The sequence below is a fragment of the Mustela erminea genome, chromosome 1 (genome assembly GCF_009829155.1).
Source record: "Mustela erminea isolate mMusErm1 chromosome 1, mMusErm1.Pri, whole genome shotgun sequence".
Classification (NCBI taxonomy): domain Eukaryota; kingdom Metazoa; phylum Chordata; class Mammalia; order Carnivora; family Mustelidae; genus Mustela; species Mustela erminea.
In genome coordinates this window covers 2,152,174-2,175,269 of record NC_045614.1, presented here as the reverse complement: position 1 = coordinate 2,175,269, position 23,096 = coordinate 2,152,174, and the positions used below count along the sequence as shown (strand labels likewise).

Genomic DNA, 23,096 nt, shown 5'->3' with positions numbered 1-23,096 from the left:
TGCTGCTGGGAACCTCCCGGACGGAGATGGGAGATGGTGGGGACCCCAGGGGAAACAAGTCGCACCCGGGTGGAGGTTTGGAGACACTCTGGGGAGAGGGTAGTTCTCTGGGTAAGGAAAGCAGAGTGGTGGGCACCTTTCTGGGACGCCTCTCCTGGAGGGACAGGTAAGCAAAGGTGTGAGAGCCGCCGGCGCGGAGAGGCTGGATGAGAAGCTGTCGGTGACCCTCTCCCGCAGGGCACTGCCAACAAGGACCCATCACTCACTGGGGGGGGCCGTCCCAGGCACTGGGGGGCCAAGCAGCACCCCCTAAAGTCATGACGACCAGTGTCCACAGATGTTGCCACATGTCCCCCCTGAGGGATGGGTTCACCCCCAGGTGAGATGCACTGGGATATCTTGGGAAGGGGGGACCCCATCCCTGGATCGGAAACCCCCTCTCTGGGAAGTGGGACAGGGAAATCGGTGCGCGTGCACCCCCACTCCCAACAGGGGTCCGCGGCTTGAGGAGAGTCTCCGCGCCTGTGGGCTCCGGGCTGGGCTGCAAACCGCTACAGGACGGGCGGGAGGCAGGAAAGGACGCACCCAGACCCACTCTGCTTCTTCCAATTGCTTTACTACCCGTGCAGTGGGGAAGAGACCCGCCCCCCCCACCCCTCCACCTTGTTGGGGGAAAAGGACAAAAAAAAAAAAAAGGGTCCTGAGTCAGGACGACAGGGCCAGGCCCCTCAGTAGGTGATCTGGTACACCAAGGCGTGGTCCTCCGACCCCGTGACGACCAGGCGGTTGTTGGGGGACACATCACAGCACAGGATGGAGGAGGTCTCGGGCACCTGGGAAGGTGGAGGGCCAGGATGAGCTGAGGGGAGCTCACCCACCCCTGCCCCTACCCTCGGCCCCGCAGCTCAAGCCTGGTCCGTCGCAGGAGCCCTGCACCCAGCACCCGGAGCTGAGCACTGCCCCCCTGCCCCGCGTCTGGCCCGCGGTGGTACCTGGAACACCACGGTCCCCCCGGGCATGCCGTAGATGCTGACCAGGTCATCCGTCCCAACGCTCACCCACCACTGGCCTGGGAGGGGGAGGAGGGGACAGGGTCGTGGGGAACCTGGCAGCTGTAGGCAGGGCCTCTGGGGACCTGGGGCCCAGAGGGAGACCCCACCTCTCTCACGCCCCCGTAAAGAGCATCACTGATCGGTTTCTGCTGATGAAGGGCATGGGGGGCTTATGGAGGGTGGGGCAGAACCCCGGGGAGGCTGGGGGCCACAGGGGACTCCCCCGCCCCTCCCAGCCACTCACCGAGTGGGGAAAACTTGAGACCCAGGATGGTGCCGTCCTTACAGCCCACCATGTGCTTCTGGCCCCCTCGGGTGGGCTGTAGCCACTGCTGGCCACTGGCTGTGCCCACCAGCACCCAGTCTTCCTGGGGACTGGGGGACAGGCTCATTATCTGGGGGGGCGGGAAGCCGGGAAGAGGCCGGTCAGGTCCCGGCCGGGCCTGGGAGGTGGTAGGGGCACAGGGACCCGCCCTGGGGGCTGACCTCCGGCCAGCTTCCTGGCTTCCTGGCCCTGATGAGCAACTTCACACCTCTGGGCCTCAGTCTGCTCATCTGTAAAGTGGGTTGGTCCTCTCTGCCTTAAGGGGTATCGCAGAGACTAAATGGGGCTACGGGCACCCAGTACAGAGCATAGACACATCTAACGTTATCGGGGCCCGGGGGGAGGACGTTCCTCCTGCCCCATTCCTGCCAGCACCGAGCAGACGTGGGGTCCCACTACCTCTCTCCTCCCAACACCCACCTCGTCTCTAGCCCAAGGCCCAGCCCAGCCCACACACCTGAGACTCGAATTGGTATTCCAGGGGCTCCCCGGGGGTCCTCAGGTCCCAGCACCGCAGGCAGGTGTCCAGCCCCCCTGTCCAGACGTTCTGGTCTTTGACAGCAATGCTCTTGGTTCCGTTTGGGGGCCCCGGCAGGTCCCTGGCCAGAAGGGGTACGGGCAAGGGGCCAGGGCCGAGACTCTGAGCCTGGGCCCCGGGAGCACCACCCAGCCAGTCACACCCAGGTGACCGATGGGGAAGCGGCGGCCACAATCGGAACTCAGGCCTCCCACTCTCTCAACGCAAACCGAAGCAGTCAGGGACTTTTAGCCTTCGGACCGCTGCATCCCTGCTTGGGGCCGGGGGTCGGAAGGGGGTTTTTGGGATGAGCCCACGCACCCCTGGGCCTCACCTGACAATGCTCTGGTCTCGCAAGTCCCAGACCCTGACTGTGCCGTCGGTGAAGCCCGCGAAGGCCAGGGTGGCCTCGGGGCCGGAGGCCAGGGCCTGGCAGGTGAGGCCTGCGCAGGGCAGCTCGCCGCTCACACGCAGGGAGGGCGCGGTCAGGTCCCACACACTCACGCCGGCCAGGTTGTGGCCGCCCGTCAGCAGGGTCGTGCTGGTCGGTGACAGCAGGCAGGTGCGCAGGTAGGCCTGGGGGGTCTGGGGCGGCACGGGGGCACGTGACCGTCCTCTGCGGTGGCCGGGGCTCTCCCGGCTCCCACGAGCTCTGCCCCAGAGCCAGCCCCTCCCCTACCTGTACACGCAGGTGGGTCTCAGGGTGCCGGTCCTCCAGCCCCCCGCCCACCAGGCTCCACACTTTGACGCCGCCGCGGCCGCAGGTGAACGCGTGTCGTGTGCAGCTGCTGACGGCCGTGGCGAGCACCGGCTCCCCGTGCTTTAGCGTCCGCAACTTCTCCGCTCTGCGCGGGATGGCTGCCTTCTGGGATTGCCAGGGCAAGGCATCTGGTCTCTTCCACGTGTCCTCGAAATCCTCAGGGTCCCAGCATCTTGGGAGGGGAGGCCTCAGGGTCACCGGCCTGCCTGTGAGTCTCTTTGCCCGCAGGGGCCCCTCCACCAAGCCTGAGGAGCTTCATTCTTCAGAAGTGGGGTTTTCACTCAGGCTCGGCTTCCCAACTACACCAACGTCCCCCAGGGGAAGCCCCTTCGAAGATTCTCCCTCTCCTAGAACCAAACATCATTGCCTTCCACCAAGAATGCTATGCCCCGTCCTAGCAAACTCCTACTCATCTGTCAAGACCCTAACCATTATGCCCCTTCCCTCCAGGAAAGCCTTCTCATCCCCTGGGGCTCCGCCAGCCTCCAACCACATGCTTGGGATGGTCTGGATCTCCCTCAACACCCTCTTTCTGTGGGGGTTCTCTCCTCAATCCCTGGAACCCAGAGCTAGTCATGTGGGGAGAGACAGTGACGCTGGCCTGGCTGTAACTAGCCCCCTCAGCTCTGGGTACCGAGGACAGTAGCAGGGTGGTGGGGTAGAGAGGAGACACACTCTTCCCGTCCCCTCTGCCAGGGACCGAGGTACATGATAGGAGGGACAACACAGACTCACACGGGCTTCAGGAACCGGTAGGCTCTCCCAGCAGGCGCCTGCAGTGGGACCAGGATCACGCGGAGCCGTGTCAGCTCCCACCACCCCAGCCCTCTCAGCCTTCATGGAGGCGGCAGCTGGGGAAGGGACCTCACCTGGGCCACGCGGCGGGAGAGCGTCCCCTCAGTGTCCAGGCCTGGCAGGCCTGGCTCTGCGCTTTCTTCTCCGGAGCCCTCAGGGGAGCTGGGGGAGGGCTCGGATGGGCTGGGCACTGGGTGGAGACAAGGCAGATGAGTGGCAGGTGCGGGCTTCTGGGGGCAGGCTCCGCTCCCCCGCCCCCGTGCCCCCTCATGGCTCTGGGGTTACCCAAAGCATCTTCGCTCCGTGGTTCCAGTCCTGAGTCCTGTGGTCCTGCGTCCTGGCTCCCCTGCCCACGGGAATTGGGGCGATCGGTTCAGACCAAGTTCAGTTCAGTCTTTTTTTTTTTAAAGATTTTATTTATTTATTTGACAGAGATCACAAGCAGGCAGAGGCATGCAGAGGGAGAGGGGGGAAGTGGGCTCCCCACTGAGCAGAGAGCCTGATGCGGGGCTTGATCCCAGGACCCTGAGACCATGACCTGACTCTGGGATTGTGACCTGAGCCAAAGGCAGAGGCTTAACCCACGGAGCCACCCAGACACCCCAGTTCAGTTGTCTTAGACCTGGAAAACCTTGGGGAGGCCCAGGCAGTGTAGATAAGACTCTTAAGACTTGCCAACAGCCCCAAGTCCCACCTTGGGCACTGGCCTGAGTCCTCTCAGGGCACCCGGGACGGAGGACCAAGCCGTGGACGACCTCGCAGGAACCCGGACACCCCAACCTGAGGATCCCCGCCTCGGGGTACCAGTTACTCACCAGGCCTGGCAACCTCTCTGTCGCTGGGACTGGGGGGCGGGGGGGAGAGTAGGACAACATGATTGAGTGGTGCTGTCCCCAGGCTGTCCCCAGGCCGCCCCCATCCCCCATCCCCAAGGAGACTCACTTCTGCGGCGCTGGTCCCTCTTGTGGGTCCCCGTAAAGATCTGCCAGAGCTGCTCAGTCAGAACGTCCTGCCAAAACCGGGGCTCGGGGTCCCAGGGGGACTGCATGTCCGGCATGGGGGGCCCGGTGCCTGCTCTGGAGGGCTGCCGCAGCCAGTCTGAGGACCTCGCGGCCAGGACGTCTTCGAAGGGTGGCCCCTGGAGCCCGGAGGGCTGTGGGGTCTCGGCCTCTGGATGCAGGGAAGCCTCGGGGCTGGCCTGTCCCACAAAGTGCAGGGTTGCCAGGGGACGGGATGCTGGGCCTCGGAGCCGGTCCCTCCCTCCTCCAGGGCCCAGGCACCCACCTCCGCAGACTGGAAGCCCAGGGCCTGGCTCCCGGTCTCCACTGTCCGCAGGAAGCTCTCCATCTGGATGGGGAAGGGGAGGGGGACACATCCCATCTAAGCCTTTGTTACGAGGCCTGAGCGCTCCTCGACCAGCAAGTAGGCCTCCCAGTGCCACACAGCCTGCCTTGAAGGTTCTGGGGGTGGGTTCACGATGATGCGGAGCCTACAGCCAGTTAGCTCTTCATACTCAGAACTCCCCAGCCGAACCCTGAAGGCCGGCCATCACCCTCAAGGGGTAGAAAGCGGGGTCCCATCTGGGTTCCCTTCCAGTTGCTTTTCTTAGGGGGTTTGAAGGCTAAAGCCTTGGAGCGCCTGGTGGCTCAGTCGATGGAGCCTCTGCCTTGGGCTCAGGTCACGATCCTGGGGTCCTGGGATGAGCCTCATGTCTGGCTCCCTGCTCAACGGGGGGCCTGCTGCTCCCTCTGCCCCTCCCCCCACTCATGTTCTGTCTCTCAGATAAATAAACAAAATTGTTAAAAAGAAAGGAATCAAGCAAAAGCTTCAACACCCCTCTGCTTAAAATGGCTTCGAGAAGCAAAGTCGTCGGTACCTGTGTTGCTCTGTGTGCGGACGTCTGAACTTGCTTAAGTGTGGGGAGCACACTCAGAAACCAGCGATCACTTCTCGGGGAGGAGGGCCAGTAGCAGGCCAATAGGGGACCCCGTGGGAGGGTCACAGCCCTTTATTTTATACTTAAAAATCAGGCCACGTGACTAGCGGCAATTCCAAATCTAAGTGAAGAGTTTCCATGGGCCTCGAAGGGCTTGAGGGCTCTAAGTTCCCCCCCAACCTGACCCGCAGGCATTGACCTGTGCCTTTAGAAGACACGCTCCTCCCTCGAGACGCAGCAACCAGCCACAGATGGTTATTGGATATACAGCGAAGTCCGGTTAAAAATGCAGCATCTCCAGCCCCACTCAAGTGCTCAACGGCCACGTCGGCCCAGTGGCCGCCCACATGGACGACACAGGCGCCAAGAGCACAGGTGCCCAGAGCGTGCCTGGCGGCCGGGCGGAGGGTAGTGTCGGTGATGTGGGAGCCTCCTGGCCAGTGTCCCCAGAAATCCAGAACAGAGAGACCAAGCTTCTTCTGGGTCTGATGAGCAGCCGTGTGGGGACGCGCGTGCGCAGCTCTACTTAGTGAGCACGGAACGTTCTAGGCCTAACGCGGTAGCTGCTTGGTTTCGTGTGGCTGGGGAGCACGCCAAACGTGCTGGTTTGAAGGTCAACTTCAGTTTAAATAACACACGTGTCCCATGGCCACCGGAGATCTACGCGCCCCAAGCATCGCCCTTGGGCCTCAAGGAAGCACGCCCCTCGGTGGTGGACCCCCGGAAGCTCCCCAGAGTGGTCCCACCCAAGGCCATCTCCCCAGGCCTGGGGAGAACATCCCGATTCACAATTCACAAGAAAGAAGGAAGGAAGCAATGCAGCCTGAGCGCCAGCTGCGGTCCGTCCCAGCTCCCGGGAACTCCTGGCATTCCCATTTTGCAGAGGAGAAAACAGAGGCCCACGGTAGCAAAGCCAATTTCCCCAAGTCAGGAGGACCAGGGGCCAGGCCGTGTTTCCTGCAGCCTGGGCAGGCAGGCAGAATGGCGAGGGAAGAGGGGCCGGGCTGCGGGACACCACCCCCCCCACCCCGCCCCACTCTGAGCCCACGGCTGGGGGGGCAGCCTCCTGGGGCAGCCGGTGATGGGTTCCCCAGCTGGGCCTCCCAGCAGCACAGACCCAGGGGAGCCTTCCCCGACCCGCCCTGGCTCGTTAATGCGCAATTTACTAGCACTTGAACGCACTCAGCATGAAAAGCGCTGCTCCCTCCTGCCTGCCGGCTGGCTGGCCCTCCCCGGGGAGCGGGGAGCGCGCAGAGCAGGCAGGGCCACGGAAGGCTGCTGGGATTTTAAATGCACGGCAGGGAGGCTGGGAAAACAAGGAGCTGAGACCGAGGGGAGAGGACAGAGGGGAGTCTCGGCAGGACGGCGGGGCCAGCCAGGCCCCTGGGTTGAACAGCGGCTATCTGGGGCAAGACCCACCCCTCCGCACACCCCTGAGCCCCCAATCTCCTCTGTTCTCACCACCAGCTCCTCACCTAGATGGTCCTGTTCTCCTGCCCTGCCCAGACTCTCTCCTCCAGAGGGCGCCCAGGAACACAAGTCAGGTTCCCCCTCCCCCCCAGCCCTAGCCCTCAGGACTCCTAGCTCCCTGGTGGAAAAGCCCAAGTCCGCTCCAGGGCCCCCATGATGCCAGGGCACCTGCCCTGTCCCCTCCTCACTGCTCCCACCACAGGGGCCTCCTCTCTGTCCCTCCAGCACAGCAGGTGCTGTCGTGCCCCAGGACTGTTGCACAGGCTGTGCCCTCTGTCCATTCTGCGCCTCCCATGCCAGGAAGCTGCACGTCCTCTGTGATCCTTCAAGAGTTTGCTCAGATGTCACCTTCTCGGCAGGGCTTGCACTCCCACCCCTTCCCCCCGTGTCCCCCGGGGCTGCCAGAATCCATCCCCACACCTTGTCTGGCCCTCACCATCTGACACTTTTGTTTACCAAGCTCCTGTCACCCCAAGGGCAGAGGTTTGCCCGTGTCCTTCTCCGCGGTTTCCCTGGCGCCTTCAACGGCACTTGGCAAGGAGGGAAGGGCTAGGAGACTGCTGAATGGATAACCGTGTTCTGGTGGCTTCCTGGCCCCCCTCACTCTGGATCCGTCTCTCTCGGCTCCCCGCGCTGCCCACCCCGGGCCCTGCTGAGCTGCAGACACGGCCCTGGCCTTCCGCCAGTCACATCTGGCACAGACAGAGAGTCCTGCCAGCACCCAGGAGAAAGGGGCCAGGTGGCAGGAGGACAGGCAGGACTGCAAGACGGGCTTCAGCGTGGGCAAGGCGCCCCGTGCCGGGAGACGGCCTCCCCCCTCCCCGGGCCCGTGCAGACCTGCCTCCCCACCAACCCCCGCTCATGTGGGAGACGCCCTCGAGAACACTCGGTTGCCCGGAAGGCCGTCATCCGGGTGCGCCTGGCACATGACAGGCCCTCCCGGCGGCAGCAACGGACGCGAAAAAGTGCTGCAAAGGGCCCTGGCTTCAGCTGAGCCACAGGGGGAGCTGGGAGCGGGCCAGGAAGGAAGACACTCCCGGGGTTGGGGGGGACGGGGACGGGCGATCCCGGGATCCCTGGGGCATCCCAGGTCAGGTCCTGCCCCCCTCGGCCCGCAGCCCTCCAGGGCTCCCACTTCCTTAGGGCTATAAAGGCCTCCCCAGTGTCCCCGCAAGGGTCCCCACAACCAGGCCTGGTCATGACCTCTCGCCCGATTTTTCCCTGCCTTTCAAGGAAGGGGAGCCGTATCCCTCCTTGGGTCCTGAAGACCCACTTACCTGCTTGTGATGCTCCTGGAGACCCTGCCGGATCTTCTGGGGCTGCAAGGGAACAGCAGGGATGGCACCGGGGGCTGGGGGGGGGGCGATGGAGGGGGACAAGGGGAAGGAGTCGCATGCCGGCCATGCTTCTCCCCAACTGTGTGACCGTGGGCAAGCCACTCGCCCTCTCTGGTCACTACGCTCATCAGCTGGAATATCCCCTACCACACAGAGTGAAAGCTAATCAGAGAGACCCTTGGTTTCAATTCAATTCTCAATGTGAAGTCCAAAGGCTCCCCATAACCACCAGGGCCCTGCACCCCTGCCCTGTCCTCTCCCTGCCCTCCCCTCCTTCCTCTGCTCCGGCCACAGGGGCCTCCTTGCTCAGTTCTCCAACACACCCAGGCCCAGTCCTGCCCCAGGGCCTTTGCACAGGCTGTGCCCGCGGCCTGGAAGCCCCTCCCTTCCTAGCTCTCTCAGAGATGGTAGAACCTCCTCACCTTCCCTATCTCCCCGTCCACATCACCTCCTCCAGGAAGCCCTTCCTAGACTCCTGTCCGTCTCCCCATCTTCTGTCTTCGTCCCAGTGGTTCCACTTTGTGAACCCTTTGTCCACTTACTTGTCTCTCTCTTCCCCCTAGCGGTGCCCTGTCTATGAGGCTGGCCCCTAGTCAAGTGTGGCTATTTAAATTTAATCGAGTTAAAAATTTAGTCCCCTGCAAGTTCTCAGTAGCCACATGGGCCGGCCGGTGCCATATTTTGGGGCACAGTTGATCTAGAACATTCTCATCACTGCAGAAAGTTCTAGAAGACAGCCCCATATGGGCACCTACGCTCCTCCCGAGCAGGGACCCCCGCTACCTATGGTTCTGTGATGAGCCCGTCCGGCACAGAAATGCTTCCTGTAAATACAGAATTTCTAACTTTTGCAGCAAGGTTAGCACTCAAGAGGAAAAAGGCTCTTGAAGAAGCTGGACTGTGTGGGTGACCTCGCGTGCCCGGAGGAAGCAGAACCGAGTCGAGGAAAGGGTGTCCCCAAACCCCGCTCCCAAGGCCTGAGGAAGCAGCCCCTCCAGGCTGTCTGGGGGCTGCTCACCGTCAAGTTCACGCTCTCCACCTGCGCCGCCAGGTGAGGGGGGAACCTGGGGGCAAGAGAACCCAGCAGAGCTCTCAGGAGGCCTCCTGGGAGCCAGCCCCGCCCCCGCCCGGCCCGGACAGCCCCCGCTTCACAATTAGGCAAGTGCAGTGTTTTTAAACATATAATCAGTGCAAGTAAATTCACGCTAAACAAGGACAACTCGGAAATTTAAATGAAGGCCAGGATGGGTACTGGTGGCTTTCCTTTCGCTTTGGGCTCCCCCATTCCTAGTTCTGTCTTCCGGGCCAGGGGCTTCTGGCCACCCCCCACCCCACCCCGAGGGACCAGAGGGGAGGCTCTCCCTCCCTCCCTGGGCCACAGGGGGACCTCCAGTCCCCGAGAGTCGCCCTCACCTGGGGAACTCGTGCCGGAGTTGATCCAGGACGGCCGGACAGCTCAGTTCAGAAGGAGCCTGGGAAGGTGACGAGGGAGTCCATCCGATCCGCAACCCCCCCCCCACCTCCCTCCTCCCACCCTCCGGCCACACCTCCAACCAGCCCCCCCAGGGGGTGCGCTGGGACCTCCTGAAACCTGAAGGGACTTAAGTCCCCAAGGAGTAGCCTCTGTTTTGCCCCTTGGCCTCAAGTCTCAAATCCGGACTCTCTGGAGAGCCCTTGAGAGAAAGAAGCTGGCCCGCCCAGCCCCAACTATTGAAAAGGGTCATCTGGGCAGGAGAGGGGCTTCTGCTTGCAAAATACTAGCAAGGACAATGTGGTCATGTGTTTTAACACCTGGGTGATGAGAGGCAGGTTTAATTTAAAAAGAAAGTGCCCTGGCACCTGTCAGTAGGTGTGGTGGGTTAGAGCCCTGCAGCCAAAAGGCCTGGCCACCTGCCTGCGTCCCTCCATCAGCAGGAGAGCGAGGTTTGAGCCCAGCTTCCAGGCCCCTACCCCCCACCACAGGGGTTAATGACCGCCTCACCAGAGTTCCTGGGGGCCCCATCATCCCTGGAGGGTGCTTCTGGGGGCTAGGATGGCCCCAAGAGGTCATTTTCAGGCAGGGGGCCCAAGGACTCTAAAATAACAAGGAGACACGCAGGTCCTGAGAGCAGAAGTCTGGGCAGCCAGGGACAGAATCAATCCCACCCCCCACGCCTCCCACCCCACCCCTCCAATCCCCCCACCCCCCAATCTCCCCCAGCACCCCCTCCAGGACCCAGTCCCGGATCCCCACCCCCTCCCTGACTTCTAGCACCCCACTGGGTGCCCTATATACCCTCTGTTCCTTTGTCAAACTCTGGTGCCTCTGGCTGCCCCAGCTAGCAGTGGGCTCCAGGAAAGTCATTCTGTGATGTGCAAGGAGACGGTGACAAGACTCACACTCCCTGCCAGGAACTGTCACCGCTGGGGGACCCCAGGTTAGGACCCCAAAACTCAACCTTGGTTTTGAGACAACTTCTTAAAGCGTGGATGAAGATCATTGGGGAGGGTTTTGAAGGATGAGTAAGAGTTGGCCAGGTGACTTAGTTGGAATTTCCAGACAGGAGGAAAGAGACCTCTCTCCACCCGTCACTCCTGCGCTAAGCCCCTTCTTTGCTTCGCTTCTCCCCTCCACGGCCTTCCAGCCTCGTCCCCGGCCTGGGGGGACGCTGGGGTCCTCCAGGAGACCCGCCTGCCTACTCACCTCCCTTAGGATGGAGGCCCAGGACAGCGAGGAGGAAACCGCGAAGGGTCAACGCAGTTCAGGCCCAGAACGAACGCCCCTCCACACCTCCCCTCCTCCCGGGGACCCTTTGACCCGTCGGGCCCCGCCCCGGCCAGCCCCGGCCCCGCCCCCGCCCGCCCCGGCCCCGCCCCGCCCCGCCGCCACCTGCACCACGAGGACGATCAATGAAAGAGCAGCAGCTGCACGTGGGCTCGGACACCGCGGGCGGCCGCTGCAGACACCGGCCAATCGCGAGGCCGCTTACCCACGTGGGCCGCGGGCGCTTTCGCTGATTGGTCGGCTCTCCCCAGCCGCCGGCCGGGCTGTCAATCAGGGCGCCCGGCGCCCGCGCTTAACCCTCGCGGTACCGCTGTGGGGAAGAGCAGCGTGCAGAGCCAAAGGCACTTTGGGGTCCAGACTGAGGCGAGGATACGGAGAAGGGCTTGGGGCTTGGGGTCAGAGGGTGCAACCTGGGAAGTGGCTGGGCGGCGTGTAGTTGCATTGTGTAGTGAAAAGCTGGACCGTTTTTTAACGTTGCGGGAGCAGCTTAGGGCTAGGGGTGGGGCTGGGCCTCTGGGCAGAAACCTTAGCCCTCATTCTGGTGCTTCCACAGGGGCTGACAACGTTTTCCTCAATATTAGTAACGCAGCTCAAAGGAAGCTTCAAGCCCCTGTAGTGGGGAAAACTTAGCGTCTCCCTTTCATCGGCAACAAGCCTGGGGCTCTGGATTTCTGTCCATGAATTCTCCCAGCTGTCCCCCAAGCCCAGGCTCTGAGAACCAAACGCAGGGACTGCAGAGGCCTTGAAACTGGCACAGTTCGTCCAGGCTCAAGGCCAGGGTAGGAAGGGGCGGTGGGTATTCCAGGCCTGGGGACTATAGAAAGAGAAGGGGCTGGGGTTGTAGGAGGGTGTCCTGGCATTCTAGACTTGTGCTCTGCCCCCGCTTGCAATGCCTACCTGCCCACCGCAGGGCCTTTGCACTAACCATTCCCTCCTCTACCAGGAATAGTCTCCCCCTGACAGCCACTGGCTTGCTCCCCCCTGCTCAGAGGTCACCACTTCTGAAGGCCTCCCCACATCCCTTTTAAAAATGAAATTCCACTACCCCGCCTCTCCCTTACTTAATTTTTCTCCAAACATGGTTTGAGGTAGCCCTAATCTTGTTGTAATCTTAGTAGCTGTAAGTCCTGCTGTGTTCAGAATTCACCTGGGGAGGGAGACTGGGGTGAGAGCCACAGGAGGAAGAGGATGCTCTGCTTGCCCCTCTTCTGTGCTTTGTCTGGGGAGGGGCACACGGCAGGTTCAGGTCTCGGGATGCAGTCCCCGGAGGTTATCATGTAAACACACAACTGGGGTTTTGCGGCCGGTCTATCCAGGGCAAAGTGAGGGCTGCCGTGTGTGAGCCACAAAAAAAAAAGAAAGAAAGAAAGAAAGAAAGAAAGGTTTTCACCCACGATCCCTCCACTGGCCCTTAACTGAAGCGTATTTTATTTATGAGACGGTCTGCTAATTGCCTCCCTCTGTGCACTTGGTTCTCTTCCTTCCGTGGTTGCTGGGTACACCAGCTTATCCACAGCGGACTCACCCAGTATCCGCCGGGTACCTGTGGCTATTGAAATTAAAACAAATGAAAAGGAAACAGAATTAAAAACTCAGGTCCTTGGACTCAGTGTCCGCATGTCATTTGCTCAGCAGCCCCACGGGGCTGGGGATGACCATCCCCACGGGAGAGTGCAGATCTAGAACATTCCCACCCTGGCAGAAAGTTCCAGCGGACGGGACAGGTCTGAGGTCTAGGTGTGCGCACAAGTCAGAAGCGTTTTCCTGAGCCCTCTGGAAGGGCTGAGGGCACAGCCCAAAGGAGGGCAGGCAGCAAAGATTTCCTTCTTGGCTTTTGAGTTGTGGCCTTGGAAGCCCCAGGTCTGGAGAGAAGGGTTTGCATTTCCAAAGCTGTGGAATTCCCTGGCAGGCCCTGGCGACCTCAGACCAGGCCCCCGGAGGCCCAGGGTTACTTGGGTTGGGTGCAGGCCAGGCAGAAGGCTCAAGGGAAAGCCCCGGGGTACAGAAGGGGCCATGCTGTGACCACAGGGTGGTGGTGGCAGCAGGGAAGGGGTGACCACTTTCCGTCCCCTGACACCCCTGTTCTCTCCCCCATCCCCAGGACATGCCAGTGGCCCCCGGCCCCCCGTAGACAAATGACGGAGGGGAAGCAGCAGGTGCAGAAAGCCTGTAGGCAGAAGGACCCTGGTGTCCAGTCAGTGAGTGAATGACCGAGAGGAAAGACCATGGCCGCGCCGGGTGATGGATACTGGGTGGTGGGGTGACCCTCAGCTGCCCCGCCCTCAGCGGCCGCTGGAATGCCCTTGAACTTAGACTTGGCCCCAGGAAAAGTGAATTTATTGAATTACCCAGAATTGATCGAAGTTTGCCTTCTGCCATCTGGTGGAGAGAGGCTCGCGTTCATTTCCGGGGCTGCTTTGACAAATGACCGCATGCCGGTGGCTTCAAACGGCGGAAATCTATTCTGCTGTGATCCGGAGGCCAGAAGCCCAAGCCCCAGGCGTCGAAGGGCTCTGCTCCCTCCGCAGGCTTCCGGGAGGACTCCTCCGGTTGAGGGGTGGGGGCACCAATCCCTGGTGTCCCTCGGCCTCTAGACACATCCCTCCAGTCTCAGGTCTTCCCCCGGTGGGTGTCTGGTGTCCCAAGTCCCCTCTGCTTGTAGGACACCAGTCCCCGGACTTCGGGCCGCCTTGCTCCATCCAGTACGACCTCAACCCTAGCAATTTCACCTGAAATCATCCTATTTCCAAGTAAGGTCACATTCCCACGTACTGGGAAATTAGGACCCAAGCACACCTTTTTGAAGGGCACCATTCTACTCTCGACAGGCTCAGAAGAAAAATGGAATAGATGCCCCCCCCCATCTGCCATGAATCTGGACAGCTTAACTCTCACCTCCCCGGGTCACAGAGCGACTAGGAGGCTAAGCTAGGATTTGAACCTGGGTCATCTGGCTGTGGGATGTACCCTCGAAACCCTGACGCCATAATGCCCAGATCTAAGTTAGGTTCCTACCATCGAACGGCCCACGTCGCAGCACGAGGTGGGGGACCGCCACCCCGGGGGACCCAAGCTCGGAGGAAGGTGCATCCGTCCCGCAAGCGGCCTTTTGGATCCCCGGACTGGCTGTCACTTCTGGAGACGCCCAGATGTATTAGGTAGCCACCGCGGCATCACAAAGTGTCCCCAAAGTTAGTGGCTTCAAGGAAAAGCCCTGATGGTCTCCCAGGGGTTCCGGTGGTCAGGAATCCGGGGTCACTTCTGGGGGCGCTGACCAGCTGCTGTCCGCATGTCAGCTGCTCTGTCCCCCTTCCCGGGGAATGCGTTCTGCCAGCCAGAAGCGGATTTGAAAATCTCGGTGAGACCCCGTCCAGCGTCACTCTGTCTCCCGGGGCGTCTCTGACCGTACTCACCACCCAGTGGGTTCTTGTTTTTCTCACCAGCCGGTGCTTTGTTGTTGTACTTGATTCTTCTTTCTCGTGTGTGTGTGTGTGCGCGCGCACGCGTGTGCGTGTCGCTGAGAGGGTGGCTGGGTGGGTGACACACGCACCTGTTCAGGGGCCTTTCTCCTGCTTATTTTCCCCAAATGTCTGTGTGTCAGTTGTGGGGTCCAACGCGGCTTTCGCCTCCCCACTCCCCAGAACCGGCACACTTCTGACACGCTTCCCCGTCGGGGCTGGGCAGGGGGTGGTGACCAGGGTGTCCTCTGACCGGCGAGTGCGTAGCCCTTTGTCCTATCCGTCCCAAATTATGCGTTTGTCCCAATTTACACTTTGCCTCGAAGGAAGCCTTCCCCTGGGACCCGGGGCCGAGACAGGTGCCCTGGATGAGGCGCCAGCGTCGCGGCTTCCGACCCTCGCCCATCCAGCCAGCTCGGGTCCGGTCGGGACCAGGAGTGACCACGGCGCCCCGGGCTGCGGCTGGCGTCCCAGCGGCCCGTGTTCATCCCAGCGATGTCATCCCAAGGCAGGCAGTGGCCTTGACCCCAAGGGAGCCCCCAAGGCAGGGAGAGGCCGCAGCCTATCCTGAGGGTCCAGCGCATCGCCTCCGGAGGTGGGCGGCGGGGAGGGCGGATCCCCCGCTCGACCTGCGCCCAGGCCCCTTCGGGGTCGAACCTGTGGTCTCGGGCGCCCTCTGCTGGCAACATCGTGAATTACAGCGCCGCCGCCGCGTCCTTTCCTGACCGTCGGGGTCACCTGTTTCACCCCGCGCCCTGCAGGGCGCTGTCGCAGGATCTTTAGTAAATTTGTCCGGTGGCACAACCATCACCACAGCCGAATCTAGGAACATCCCCATCACCTCGGGGGTGTCCCTCCCGTCCGTTATGAATCACCCCCCAGCTTCCTCTCCCTGGAGAATCTCCTTTTCTAGAAACGTCGCACACATGGGCTTCTAAGTGTGAGTCTTTTGTGTCCGGCTTCCCCTGGGTGGAGGTTTGCCTGTTTGCAGTTTGGGCGGCAGCGGACACAGCCGTGGCGGACGTCCACGCAGGTCTGTGTGTGGGAAGGGGTGGATGCCTGTGTGTCCCTGGGGTCGAGGCCTCGCCGTGGAGCCGCGAGGTGTGGTGTGGCAGCGGGTCTGTCCACCGTCTTCTGGGGCTTCCAGGCTTTTCCCCAAAGTGGCGGCACCGTGTTGCCGTCCCACCGGCTGTGTATGAGACCTGACTTGCTCCACGGCTCTCAGTGGGGAAACTTCTGAATGAGGGGATTCCCCGTGGCAGGACGCTCGTCCTTCTCAGAAGGGTCTCCCGGTGGCCAGCTGGTCCTCACCGGGCCCCGGGCTCCCTGCTGCAAGCCGGAGCTTCGCTTCCGCCCGGCCGCTGAGACTGGACGCCGGTGGGTTGGGGATGTCCCGGCCTGCGTCCCTGCGGTGGGTGAGGACCTCTCCTTCCCGGGGCTCCCTCTGTCTATCCATCTTTCCGGTGTCACTGTCTACTGATACTTTTTTTAAAACGTCCCTCCAAAGAACTGCATGGATGCATCGCTTCTAAGCACAAAACAGACCCGAAGATTTCAAACGGAAAATGACCCTCCCGGCCGCTGCGTCCTCGGGGGGCTCCCTGGCCTCCGCCGCTCATGCCGCAGTCGTGGTCCTCCAGCTGGCGGGCACCACGATGGCCTGGGGGGTTGTTGAAGCACAGACCACTGCGCTCCAGCCCCCAGAGCTCCTGACACAGGGGGTCTGCCATAGGGCCAGGAATCCACATTTTTAGGACGCTCCTTGGAGACGCCGAGCGGCAGGTGCAGAGACCTGTGGAAAGCCCCGCTCTCCGCGGCTTGGCCACGAGGGGCCGAGGAGCTCCACGTGGTGATGGCTTTGCTCTGTCACGCCGAAGCCTGTCTCCCCGACCGCCTCCTTCCCTTACCATCGAGTTTAGTTACGTGGGCCGTGGACCGTGGGCACTGATGTTCCCGTGACCATAAACACCGTGACCCGTAAACACCGCCGTGTTTTGGGCTCTACGGTCCAGGGGGCTGTAGCGATGTGCTGACGGAACCAGGGACATAGGCGTCTCATTTTCTTTGAGTTAAATTAATTAAAGTTTAGGGGCGCCTGGGTGGCTCAGTCCTTAAGCGTCTGCCTTCACCTCAGGTCATGATCTCAGGATCCTGGGATGGAGCCCCGCAAGGGGCTCCCTGCTCAGCAGGAAACCTGCTTCTCCCTCTCCCACTCCCCCTGCTTGTGTTCCCTCTCTCACTGTCTCTGTCTGTCAAATAAAGAAAATCTAAAATAAAGAAATAAACAAATTAATTTAAAAAGTTTAGATTTTACTTTTTTTAAAGGTTTTATTTATTTACTTGACAGAGAGAGATCACAAGTAGGCAGAGGGGCAGGCAGAGAGAGAGAGGAGGAAGCAGGCTCCCCGCTGAGCAGAGAGCCCGATGCGGGGCTCAATCCCAGGACCCGCGGGGCTCAATCCCAGGACCCTGAGATCATGACCTGAGCCGAAGGCAGAGGCTTAATCCACTGAGCCACCCTGGTGCTCCAAAAGCTTAGATTTTAAAAACGACCCTGAATTAGGGTGGCTCAGGGTCCTGGCATGCCCGGCAGGGTGTACGAGGCCAACCAGGACCAGGCGGTCACCCCAAACATATAGGAAAATGTTTCTGTTTGGAACAGTTTGGGTATGCAAATCTAACTGTCTGCCGGTAGGTTTCGTGACATCTGAACGCAGATCAAGGATTTGCAGAGACGATTAAGTGTCTGAATCGAGTGTGTGATGCACTGGGGATTTCGAAGACTTTGTACAAAAAAAAGGGTAAAATACTCATGAATATTTTTCATACTGATTATGTTTGAAAGGAAACTATTTCAGACCAATTGGGTGAAATATACTGCTAAAGTTAATTTTACTTTTTTCTTTTTTTTGTTAAAAAATTTTTTTTATTTTAAAGATTTTTATTTATTTATTTATTTGACAGACAGAGATCACAAGCAGGCAGAGAGGCAGGCGGGGTGTGGGGGGTAAGCAGGCTCCTTGCCTAGCAGAGAGCCTGATGCGGGGCTCGATCCCAGGACTCTGGGATCGTGACCTGAGCCGAAGGCAGGGGCTTTAACCCACCGAGCCACCCAGGCACCTCTACTTTTTTCTTTTTAAAAAGTGTGTCTAGAAAAAAATTTTGAAAGATTTTCCTTATTCATATTAGAGGTAGACGGAGAGAGAGCGAGGGCACGAGCAGGGGACGAGCGGGGAGAGAGACAGGCAGTCTCTGCACTGAGCACAGAGCCCCATAATGGGCTCGATCCTGGGACCCCGAGATCCTGACCTGAGCTGAAGCCGAGAGCCACATGCTGAACCCAGAGCCAGCCAGGCGCCCCAAGGGGATTTTACGTTGCATGTGAAGCTCACAGCGCACTTTCCTGGGGCGCCTCTGCTCCAGGGGCCGGATTTCCAGCCTCCTCTTCCTCTGTTTTGCTCATGGTCTGTTTCACAAGAAACTCATTGAGCTGTAATTCCCACACCGTGCAGTTGACCTAGTTAGCGTAAAATTCAGTATATTTTAAATACATTCGCAGGGTTATGCAACACACCATACCACAATCGACTCCTTTTTCTTCCTTTTTCCTTCTCCTTACAATATAATCCTTTTTAAAAAATATTTTATTTATTTATTTGACAGAGAGAGACAGCGAGAGAGAGAGAGAGAGAGAGAGAGAACACAGGCAGGGGGAGTGGTAGGGGGAGAAGCAGATCCACCGAGCAGAGAGCCCGATGCGGGGCTCGATCCCAGGATCCCTGGATCTTGACCTGAGCTGAAGGCAGAGGCTTAGCCATCTGAGCCCCCCAGGCGCCCGTCCTTACAATATATTCTTAAGAAATAGCCATTTTTTTAAAGATTTTACTTTTTTATTTGACAGAGATCACAAGCAGGCAGAGAGGCAGGCAGAGAGAGAGGAGGAAGCAGGCTCCCCGCTGAGCAGAGAGCCGGATGTGGGGCTCGATCCCAGCACCCTGGGATCATGACCTGAGTCAAAGGCAGAGGCTTTAACCCACTGAGCCACCCAGGCGCCTCAAGAAACAGCCATTTAAACGTTGAGTGGAACCCTGTCCGTCCCCTGCCCCATTCTCCTCCCAAAGCTCTCCCTCGGACTCAGAGCCCAAGTCCTCAGAGGGCTTTTGAAAGCCCTGCAGGGTCTTTATCACCTTCTGATTAATCCCGGGTTACAGTCCGCTCCCTCCAGCCACACAGACCTTCCTGCTCTTGCTCACAGGCTGGCACAGGACCTTTGCACAGGCTGTCTGCTCAGCTGGAACCCTCTTATCCTTGACTGCACTGTGACTCGCTCCCTCAGGTACTTCCTGTTTTAGCTCTGTCACCTCCTCAGAGTGGCCTTCCCTGACCGCCCCCTACAGACCTGCACCCTACCTCTGCCCGAGGAGTCTCCTTCCGGTCCCCTCATCTTGCTCTCACACCAATTTCAACGTTGGGCAACAGTGTATTAATTTGGACACTCGGAGGCAAGAGTCATTGGAAACCATTCCAGAAGCTATTACAGTGGCCGCTTCTTGCCTGAAGCAGGCTTTGTACCCCGAGTGCTCCCCACATTCGCCAGTGGGCCCTGTGACCAGCTGTAAGCGAGAGCCTTCCCCGCCCTGCCGTGAATCTAGTTATTATTGGTGTGGACACACAGAGTCCCCCCCCTTATTTTATTTTATTTTATTTATTTATTTGACAGACAGAGATCACAAGTAGGCAGAGAGGCAGGCAGAGAGAGAGGAGGAAGCAGGCCCCCTGCAGAGCAGAGAGCCCGATGTGGGGCTCGATCCCAGGACCCTGGGATCATGACCTGAGCCAAAGGCAGAGGCTTAACCCACTGAGCCACCCAGGTGTCCCCCATTTTTATAATGGCTTCTAATTCATCCTTCTTCATTTTGTGGATGGTCCCATGGTCTAAGGGTTGCCCGGATTTCAAGCGGGTTTCTCTGCTTTTCCGACACCCCAGCATTCTTCCGGCACCTGCCGGCTGGCAGGCAGGACCGGAGGGTCCAGGCTCCTGTTCCTCTGTCACCCCAGCCCTGGGATCCTCTCTGTAAACATGCAGATTTCTGAGCCCCCGCCTAGCAGGTGGGGGAGCAGGGGAAATTAGGGATTCTTCAGAGAGTGAGGGTCTTTTTGGAAAGCTTCCTGCTGGGAGAGGGTGGCCTGAGAGCCCGGAGGGGGGGTGAGTGAATATAAAGGGTGTTCTGGGAGATGCTTGTGGTGTCCCGAGTGTTCTGGATCTTGGCTGTGGCTGCATGAAGCTACCTGGTTCGGAAAGTGTATGGAGCTTACACACACACATGCACACTCACACGCACACTGGAAGGGTCGCATCCATGTCAATACCCTGGTTGGGACGCTGAACTCTACTTTTGCAAAATGTGACCACTAGAGAGAAAGTGAACACGCTTTCGTACAACTGCAGGTGGATCGCCATCCTCCCCGTAAAACCTTCAGTCAAAAAGAGACACGCTACCGGGATCCATGGTGCCGCCGTGGGCGTGCCCATACCCCCGGAGAGGCTGGACCTGTGGGCTGCAGCTTCGGAGCAGTGACCTTGTGCAGTGAAATGAATGACTTTCCCTGCTCTCATCCTACCAGCCCTACAGAAAAAAAGGCGAGGCTAGCATTCGGGATGAAAAAGAAAAAGGAGTGGGTCCAGGTGACTCAGGGAAATGGCTTTCTTCGGGACCTGCGGTTTTCAGCGGCAGAGAAGCCATTCTGAAATTCCTGGAAGGAACGATCTTACTTGAAAACCTTTTCTTTTCTTGAAAACCAGCAGCAAAGCCGAGGACAGGCAAAGGAATGGAAGAAAACGGTTGCAAACAATTAGAGTCGCTCCTCCCTTTTCCTCTGACCGTTCGCTGGCTAGCTCCATGCTTGTGCGTGTGTGCATGTGTGTGTGCACGTGCGTGTGTATACACACACACAAACTACGGGCAGCCCCCCTCTTAACTCTGCGGGTACATTGCAACCTGTGCCCCTTTATCCTGAAATGCTTCTGCGGTAAGTTTTGAGGGTGAGGGGCGCCCTCTTGTGGTCACACTTTTTCTCCGCAGAAAGAAAGACTTCTGGATTCTTTGTCGGTCTGTGTTTTGCCAGTATTTTCTCCTTGTTGCCGCTTGCCTCCTCGTTTGCTTCGGAGCGGCGTTCAAAGCGCAAATACTTAAAATGCTAACAACCTCCTTGATCTTTTCTTTGTGTGTGTTTGTCACATTTTGGGGACTACCTAAGAGGTATCGGCCTGGCCCCAGATCACGAAGATTTCCCTCCTGGGTTTTCTTGGTGATGTTTCGAGTTTCTGAGTTTCCACTCCTGCTCTTAGGTCTACGCTTGGCTGAGAAGCGATTGCACACACTGTGTTACCGCGAACTCACCGATTGTGAGTAGACAGGCCCGTTCTTTTTTTTTTAATTAATTAATTAATTAATTTTACAGAAAGAGAGAGAGGTCACAAGTAGGCAGAGAGGCAGACAGAGAGGGGGAAGCAGGCTCCCCACTGAGCAGAGAGCCTGATGTGGGGCTTGATCCCAGGACCCTGAGACCATGACCTGAGCTGAAGGCAGAGGCTTAACCCACTGAGCCACCAGGTGCCCCAGACAGGCCGGTTCTTAAAAGGAAGCCCTGGAAGAATTTTCAAGTCGCCTTAAATGGAGCCTGTTAATTTAACGCAGTTGTAACCAGCTGCACCCCCCCCACCCCGCACATCTCAGCTGCCATGTGTAGCCCATTGGAGCTTCTCTGGTCCCTGAGATGGCGGCTCACAGCCAGGAGCTGCCCACAGAGTCCCCAGGACTGCCCCAGCCCCCCCTCAGGCACCCTAGGCCAGCCCCCAATCCTCAGCAGAAGTATCCAGCCTGGAATCTGGAAAAGGGGGGCTGGTCCCCAAAAGGGGGAGCTGGGAATGTGGGGAGGGTGTGGGGAGGATGGGGGCTTCCCTGGGAGAGATGGTGATGTAGGAACAACGTTAGGGTTCGAAGCCAAGGGCCTCGAAAGAATTCTTAAGACTTTGGGGTGTAAAAAGGTGGTTTTATTAAAGCACAGGACACGACCCGAGGGCAAAAAGCACAGCACTGGGGTCATGAGGAGGGGCCCATGAGAGGGGGTTCAGGAGAGCATCAGTCTCTAAGGAATTTTGGAAGCCAGGTTTCCAGGACCCTGAGGGGGCTGTTGTTGGGAAAGGGTCATTTACTGTCTAGTGAGACCTTAGTCATGAGACCCTTCAGATGCCTATCGGTGAGCCATACGCTTGGGGGGTGATTGCCAAAACGTATGGGGGATTTAAAGATAAAGGAAGTTTCCAAAGGAAAAATTTTAAAAACATTTATTTATTTGACAGAGAGAGAGAGAGCGAGCGAGAGAGCACAAGCAGGGGGAGCAGGAGAGGGAAAGGGAGAAGCAGGCTCTCTGCCCAGCACGGAGCCCTGTGTGGGTTCCGTTGTCCTGGGATCATCACCTGAGCTGAAGGCAGCCCCTCCTGTGCCCCTGAGGAAGCAGACTTGCGGGATCCTGGGGTCAGGCTAGGACTACCGCCTGCTCTTAGCGGAGTGTCAAGGTTGAGGCAGTCGTGTCCCTGGAGGGGTGTCACTGTTTCAAGGGCTTGGCAAGGGGCTTAGAGAGCAAGGAATCTGGTCATTGTTGTTCTGCCTTTGTTTCCCGCCCCAGTGGGAGCCGGAGAGTGGCGCAGGGCCCAGGCGCAGCAGAAGGTGTGGGCGCTGCACTCCCTCCCACGTGTTCTCGTGTTTATTACCCGCGCCCTTCATGCACGCGGTTACTGTGTCTGTCCCCGCAGCGGTGACCTCAGTCGGGGGTCACCGTGTCTGTCCCCCAGCAGCGACCTCAGATGCGGTTACCGTGTCTGTCCCCCAGCAGTGACCTCAGATGGGGTTACCGTGTCTCTCCCCTCAGTGGCGACCTCAGACGCGGTCACTGTATCTCTCCCCGCTCCCCCCGCGGCGACCTCAGACGGGGTCACCGTGTCTGTCCCCCAGCGGCGACCTCAGACGGGCGCGGGCAGGGATCGTCGTGTCCGCTCTGCACTTGCCCCGGCGCGGGGGAGGGACGGACGCCTCCGGGCACCCGCTGGGGCAGCCGCGAGCGGTCCCCGAGGCCGCCCCGACGACCCGACACCCGCGGCGCATGCGGGACGAGGCCGCACCCGCCGGGAAGAAATCGGCGCGCAGAGAAATGCACAGAGCAAAACGCAGCTCTGGGGGAAACCGGAGGCGCTCCCGGAGAAAAGGCGCAGCGGCGCGGACGCACCCTCACAGCCGCGCGCCGGAGCCGAAAGTGCGGGGAAATGAGCGTTCACCATACTGCGGGAGGGCTCAGTGGCCACGCCCCGACCACGCCCCTGGGCCGGGTTCCCGGGGAGGGAGGCGGGCCCAGTCTTAACCACGCCCCAAGTGTTATTCTGGCTTCAGACCGGCCCGAAGGGGGCGGATCCAGGGACTGGACCCAGTCGCGTTCCAGAGGGCGTGGGGAACTAGCATCTCTCTGCTCGCCGATTGGAGGACGCATCTCTCCCCGCCCATCACTGAGGCTCCACCAATCCCGATACCCGCTTGCTTCCTTTTCCGCTCCCAGCAGCCCCGGAAGCGGTAGCGGAAGCGTCGACCGGGCCGCGGGAAGGGGAGGCTGTTGCCCTTCGCCCGGGAC

The 23,096-nt window shown here is 59.6% G+C and overlaps 1 protein-coding gene across 15 annotated transcripts; it reads right to left on the bottom strand.

The window, feature by feature from the left end:
• Positions 1 to 600: 600 nt before the first annotated feature.
• TLE6 (TLE family member 6, subcortical maternal complex member) lies at positions 601 to 11,003 on the bottom strand. Of its 15 annotated transcripts, XM_032305687.1 has the most exons (19): positions 10,876 to 11,002; positions 10,468 to 10,586; positions 10,174 to 10,266; positions 9,606 to 9,664; positions 9,211 to 9,256; positions 8,133 to 8,174; positions 4,734 to 4,796; positions 4,392 to 4,647; positions 4,265 to 4,293; positions 3,735 to 3,795; positions 3,524 to 3,639; positions 3,390 to 3,427; positions 2,574 to 2,826; positions 2,229 to 2,479; positions 1,835 to 1,976; positions 1,539 to 1,607; positions 1,297 to 1,447; positions 993 to 1,069; positions 601 to 833 (listed from the first exon to the last, which is right to left on the bottom strand). In XM_032305687.1, the coding sequence occupies exons 2-19, from the start codon at positions 10,534 to 10,536 to the stop codon at positions 729 to 731; spliced, it is 1,920 nt and encodes a 639-aa protein (XP_032161578.1). In that variant the 5' UTR covers positions 10,537 to 10,586; positions 10,876 to 11,002; the 3' UTR covers positions 601 to 728. The 15 variants fall into 15 exon arrangements, 14 of the variants coding, with proteins under 14 accessions (XP_032161578.1, XP_032161557.1, XP_032161587.1 ...); XM_032305666.1 differs by having other exon boundaries at positions 1,539 to 1,633; positions 2,229 to 2,826; positions 10,876 to 11,003; XM_032305696.1 differs by lacking the exon at positions 1,539 to 1,607 and having other exon boundaries at positions 10,876 to 11,001.
• Between the last annotated feature and the right edge of the window lie 12,093 nt (positions 11,004 to 23,096).